The 6,512-nt window shown below is 49.3% G+C and overlaps 1 protein-coding gene across 1 annotated transcript; it reads left to right on the top strand.

Moving 5' to 3' along the window:
• Positions 1-2,448: 2,448 nt before the first annotated feature.
• On the top strand, positions 2,449-4,589 carry LOC135973416 (uncharacterized). The gene is made up of 2 exons (XM_065556493.1): positions 2,449-3,025; positions 4,020-4,589. The coding sequence occupies exons 1-2, from the start codon at positions 2,449-2,451 to the stop codon at positions 4,493-4,495; spliced, it is 1,053 nt and encodes a 350-aa protein (XP_065412565.1). The 3' UTR covers positions 4,496-4,589.
• The last annotated feature ends 1,923 nt before the right edge of the window (positions 4,590-6,512 follow it).

Here is a 6,512-nt window from a genome sequence, read left to right as displayed (position 1 = left end):
TAAAGGATGTAGATGTTGCATATTGGCTGTCAGTGATAAAGTAGTGAAAAATTCTTACACCATTTAAGCATTTAGGGGGCATAGAATAGGAAATAGAAACAGTAGACAAGCAACTAAGAGGAATGTGTAAGATAAAGTAACTGGGATTATTATTGTTTTTTTTTTTCAAATCTGTTACACTGTATTATCACAGTTCATGGCAAGTATATCTGTATTCCCCCTGATGGACCACCAAGGACACCCACTCTGTACACCCAGCTCCTCAACCATCAACTGCCTTGGGCAAAGATCTCTCTCTCTCTCTGCTGACCATGGTTTTTCCAGAATGCATAATTCCCTGCCTATACTGTGATGTTTGCATCAAGCCAGACTGCCTAAACAGACCAGCATCTGCACTTCATTTTCTCTTCAAAGGCTCTGAACAACATAATTACTATAGACACAATAGGCCAAAGTATTTCCAACCCTTCCCAGGAAGCACTGCCCACCGGCACCCCCACCCTTCGCCCCCGGACAGAAGGTCCTGAACATTTGTGGGATCAGAAAGAAGTCCCTGAGTCAATTTAAACTCTATGTATCCAAAACACCTTCTTTTGCCTGTTGGTCTCCAGATAATGCAGTTTGAATTAATATAGGTGAGCCTCTCAACGTGGTGGTCCCTCTCTGGAGATGTTACAATTGGAATGAATTTGACTTATCGCCTCCACTGTTCCTAGCTCCTAAAGGAGACATGGTCACCCTCCCCCATGGAATTACATACAGTCCCTGGCTCACATTGATAAATAAACTTAAAACATGATGTTCTCCCAAAGATATTGCAGGAAATTGCCATAAGGGCTGCAGGAGTAGGCCCAATAGTTGTAAATTCATTCCCTCTTACTGCAGTGCTTTTCAAGCCTAATTTTTAAATAATAGAAACAGGTAAAGAACTGGAGTTTGTCTCCAGCAGGATTTCTGGTTGGGTGCCTTAACATAGGCTTGGTGTACACTTAAAACAGAGATTGCCATAGCTATGTAGGGCAGGGGTGTGAAATACCTACACTCTTGACTAAAATAGCTATGATGACAAAAGCCTCAGGGTGGATGCACCCATGGCACTGAAGAGTGCTTCTGATAACATAGCTAGCATCATCTGGGGAGGTGGTGTTCCTACACCAGCAGAAAAACTCTGCTGGTGTAATCTGTGTCTACAATAAAGGCTATGGCAAAATATCTATGCTGGCATAAGACATTTGTCCAATATATTTAGGAGATGTTTATCTTCTACCATTTTGCAGATTAACTAGAATTAGAAGCTTTCTGGAGGGAATGGGAAAGAGAGGCTGGGGAAGGAAGATGAATAAGAAAGAAAATACAAGTAAACATAGTAGTTTTAATGCTTAACATTTAATAAAAATAAAAAAGTTAAATCAATTCCAGTTGCAAAAATTCCCTGATTTCAGGTAGTGGATATTCAGCAGATACTATAAGTATGGTGGTTGCCAGCACAAGATACATTTGGCTTTCTATAAGAATGCTAGAACGTGCTACTGAGTTATACGTCCTTACCAGAAACCTTAATTTTCAACACCAATTTCACTCAGTGCATACATTTTGTTAGAGGCATAATAAATCCAATTCAGGGCCACTTATATATGTAGCCCACTTGGGATCATTTCTTGTCCTGAGAGAGAAAGATCCTTTTCAGTGCTGAACTAAGAAGCAAAGACCTGTGTACAAGTACAAAGTGTCTACGGAAAGTGGAAACATATGCTCTTTGCAGCCCGTTGTTCCTCCTCTGAAGGAAGTAGTGGAAGGGGTGAGTGAGAGAACCAAGGAAGCACACAGCAAAACAGATTTGGATTTTGGAGGGAGCAAAGAGCTCTCTGAAGATTCTTGCTTTCATTCTGCTTCTCCTCCAGCCAGCATGCTATCCCCAAGAAGGGGAGAACAAAGAAAGAAAAGATTATAAATGGTTCCAGAGCACCAACCACCTTTGGAAATTGCTAGCTGATCTACTGTCCCATCCATGGAAATTTGGCCTGACCTGCTCTTAGGAAATGTCATTGCTTAGGCCTGGTCTACACTAGGCGTTTATGTCGAAGTTAGCGCCGTTAAATCGAATTAACCCTGCACCCGTCCACACTGCGATGCTATTTAGTTCGACATAGAGGTCTCTTTAATTCGACTTCTGTACTCCTCCCCGACGAGGGGAGTAGCGCTAAATTCGACATGGCCATGTCGAATTAGGCTAGGTGTGGATGGAAATCGACGCTAATAGCTCCGGGAGCTATCCCACAGTGCACCACTCTGTTGACGCTCTGGACAGCAGTGCGAGCTCGGATGCTCTGACCAGCCACACAGGAAAAGCCCCGGGAAAATTTGAATTTGAATTCCTTTTCCTGTCTGGCCAGTTTGAATCTCATTTCCTGTCTGGACATCGTGGCGAGCACAGCAGCACTGGCAACGATGCAGAGCTCTCCAGCAGTGATGGCCATGCAGTCTGTGAATAGAAAGAGAGCCCCAGCATGGACTGATCGTGAAGTCTTGGATCTCATCGCTGTGTGGGGCGATGAGTCCGTGCTTTCCGAGCTGCGATCCAAAAGAAGGAATGCAAAGATCTACGAGAAGATCTCTAAAGACATGGCAGAGAGAGGATACAGCCGGGATGCAACGCAGTGCCGCGTGAAAATCAAGGAGCTGAGACAAGGCTACCAGAAGACCAAAGAGGCAAACGGACGCTCCGGATCCCATCCCCAGACATCCCGTTTCTACGAGGCACTGCATTCCATCCTCGGTGCTGCCGCCACCACTACCCCACCAGTGACCGTGGACTCTGAGGATGGGATACTGTCCACGGCCAGTTCCTCAGACATGTTAGGGGACGGGGAAGATGAGGAAGGAGATGAGGAGGGCGAGGCAGTTGGCAGCTCTCACAACGCTGATTTCCCCGACAGCCAGGATCTCTTCATCACCCTTACAGAGATCCCCTACGAAGCGTCCCCAGCCATTACCCCGGACACAGAATCTGGTGAAGGATCAGCCAGTAAGTGTTGTAAACATCTAAACATTTATTTTTAACAAAACAGGAATATTAACAATTAAAAGAATGGGTTGTTCATGATTAGTGTGCCCTAGGCGCTTAACGGTTTAGTAAGGGGCAGTGCAAGTTTTGAAAAGAAATCTAGCAATGTCCGGTTTTCAGTGATTGTCCTGCACAAGCCGCTCTACTGTGTATTCCCTGCTACTGCAGCTACAGTAAAATGCGGTCTATATGTGCGGGGATAGAGCAGTAATCCTCCTGGGACATCTCGATGAAGCTCTCCTGGAGGTAACTTGAAAGCCGTTGCATGAGGTTCTTGGGGAGAGCGGCCTTATTGGGTCCTCCGAAGTACGACACGTTGCCGCGCCACGAGATTATCAGGTACTCGGGGATCATTGCTCTGCACAGCAGGGCGGCATACGGCCCTGGTCTTTGGAGGCTTTCCCGGAGCATTCTCTCTTTGTCGCTCTCGGAGATCCTCATCAGGGTGATGTCGGCCATGGTGACCTGCTTTTAATTAGGTAGGGGAATGTTAGTGTTGGGACTGCTTTCCCGTTCCTTTACAGAACTGTCACCGCTGGTTTGCAGCCACGCGGTGGAGGCGGGAGAGGGGCAGCCGAAAGGGATCATTCCCGGGGACAGCCGCGAGGGGGTGGGACAGGGGCAGAGTTCCCGCTTGCCGGATTGCTGGCAGCAGGGACTGACATTGATTTAAATGTGAAATGAGGCCAGTGGTAATATAAAAGTTTTAAACTGCCACAAGTGTACGGCTTACCATGTCTGCCTGCAACAGAAATTCCGTTGTGCTGCCTCGCTTCTCAAATGTGCTGTTCAAGACCCCAGGCACAGAATGCGAAGGCCGAGAATTCGACCTTGTGCTGAGTGCGCATGTGAAAGGTGCTGTGCATGGTCTTGTTCACAGAGAAAGACTATGTTCTTTGTTCACAACTACATTTATCTTTCAGAGGAATTCACTCCCTTTTTCCCATTTCCACAGCCCCGTCTGCGACTGTCTCACAACCTAGCCTGGAATCACACTCCCAGAGGCTAGCGCGGATTAGGCGTAGGAAGAAGAGGACACGGGAGGACATGTTCTCTGAGCTTATGGCCTCTTCCCAAGCCCAGGCAGCACAGCAGACCCAGTGGCGGGAGAACTTGACCCGAATGCACCAAGCCAACATGGATCGGGAGGAGAGGTGGCGGCAGGAAGACCAGCAGGCGACTCTAACGCTGCTTGGACTACTGAGGGAGCAAACGGACACGCTCCGGCGCCTTGTGGATGTTCTGCAGGAACGGAGGCAGGAGGACAGAGCCCCGCTGCAGTCCATCTCTAACCGCCCTCCCCCGCCACCAAGTCCCATACCCACCTCACCCAAAGTGCAAAGAAGGAGAGGCGGCAGAGTCCCTGCTAACTCTCACTCCACCCCTGCAGAGAGCTCTAGTAGCAGAAGGCTCTCATTTCCCAAAATTTGAAAAGTTCTTTCCTTCCCGCCTGACACAAGCCCACGTCCAAGTTTCACCTCCCAATGCCATGTGTAGTTGATAATAAAAAATTCGTTTCTGTTAACTACTGTTTCAATCATGTTCTTTTGGAGGAGGAGGGGAAAGGGGGTTGGAAATTGGACAGGACAGTCTCCTTTGGCAGGGTACATAGTCGGGGGCAGGCACAGCAGCAGGGCACATACACAGTGCAGTGATGCAGTGACTAGTTGCCCCGGTTAGTCTGGGAGGTTGTTTTGATGTAATGTTGGGGGGGGTGGGTTGCTCTGTGACTTTGTGGCGGGGGAGGGCAGTTACAGATCTTAAGCGCCGGTCCTTAGACAGGATCACAGAGCCACACAGCATGGGATCTGTAACCGTCCTCCCCCTGCCACAAAGTCAAATAGACCTCCCATACACACAGTCCCGATCAGGAGGGGTGACAGGCTCCGTTGAAACAAGCATCCCACCGCAGCGGAGCCTGTCAATCCTTGAGTTTAGAAGCTGCATTCGCATCACAACACTAGACCCGCCCCGCACCACAGTCTGTGTCCCAGTTTTAAAAAATTCCCGCTAAAACAGTATTAAAGAAAACGGTGTGCTTTAACAAAGTAGAACTATTTTTATTTCGACACGTGTGTTGGAGGGGGGGTGAAGGGGGTATGTAACTGGATAGGATAGTCAACATTACCTGGGTAAAGAAACGGGGGCAGGTTTAGCTTCTCAGTACACAAACTATAAAATCACAGGTTACCCTGCTCACTCAGGAACTTTGCTTTCAAAGCCTCCCGGATGCACAGCGCTTCCCGCTGGTCTCTTCTAATCGCCCGGCTGTCTGGCTGTGAGTAATCACCAGCCAGGCTATTTTCCTCAACCTCCCACCCCGCCATAAAGGTCTCCCCCTTGCTCTCACAGAGATTGTGGAGCACACAGCAAGCTGCTATAACAATGGGGATATTGGTTTCGCTGAGATCACAGCGAGTCAGTAAGCTTCTCCATCTCCCCTTGAGACGGCCAAAAGCACACTCCACCACCATTCTGCACTTGCTCAGCCGGTAGTTGAAGAGTTCTTTTTCAGTGTCCAGGGCGCCAGTATAGGGCTTCATGAGCCAGGGCATTAGCGGGTAGGCTGGGTCCCCGAGGATGACTATAGGCATCTCCACATCCCCAACAGTTATTTTGTGGTCCGGGAAGTAAATACCTTGTTGCAGCCGTCTAAACAGACCAGAGTTCCTGAAAACACGAGCGTCATGAACCTTGCCCGGCCATCCCACGTAGATGTTGGTAAAACGTCCCCTGTGGTCCACCAGTGCTTGCAGCACCATGGAAAAGTATCCCTTTCGGTTAATGTACTGGGTGGCCTGGTGGTCCGGTGCCAGGATAGGGATGTGAGTTCCATCTATGGCCCCACCGCAGTTTGGGAATCCCATCGCTGCGAAGCCATCTATGATCGCCTCCACGTTTCCCAGGGTCACTACCTTTGGCAGCAGTACATCAACGATTGCCTTCGCTACTTGCATCACAACAACCCCCACGGTAGATTTGCCCACCCCAAACTGGTTCGCGACTGACCGGTAGCTGTCTGGCGTTGCAAGCTTCCACAGGGCTATGGCCACTCGCTTCTGTACACTCAGTGCAGCTCGCAACCGGGTGTCACTGCGCTTCAGGGCAGGGGACAGCAACTCACAAAGTTCCAGGAAAGTTCCCTTCCGCATGCGAAAGTTTCGCAGCCACTGGGATTCATCCCAGACCTGCAGCACTATGCGGTCCCACCACTCAGTGCTTGTTTCCCGTGCCCAGAATCGCCGTTCCACGGCATCAACATGACCCATTGCCACTGTGATGTCCTCGGCGCTGGGTCGCCTGCTTTCTGACAGGTCTGTGCTACTCTCAGACTTCAGGACATCACCGCGGTGCCGTAGCCTCCTTGCCTGACTTTTCTGCATCTGCCTCAGGGAAACCTTTATGATAAGCTGCGAGACGTTGAGAGCGGCCACAACTGCAGCGATGG

Source organism: Chrysemys picta, chromosome 9 (assembly GCF_011386835.1).
Source record: "Chrysemys picta bellii isolate R12L10 chromosome 9, ASM1138683v2, whole genome shotgun sequence".
Classification (NCBI taxonomy): domain Eukaryota; kingdom Metazoa; phylum Chordata; order Testudines; family Emydidae; genus Chrysemys; species Chrysemys picta.
The sequence above is the reverse complement of the archived record's forward strand: the minus strand, read 5'-3'. Positions and strand labels throughout refer to the sequence as shown.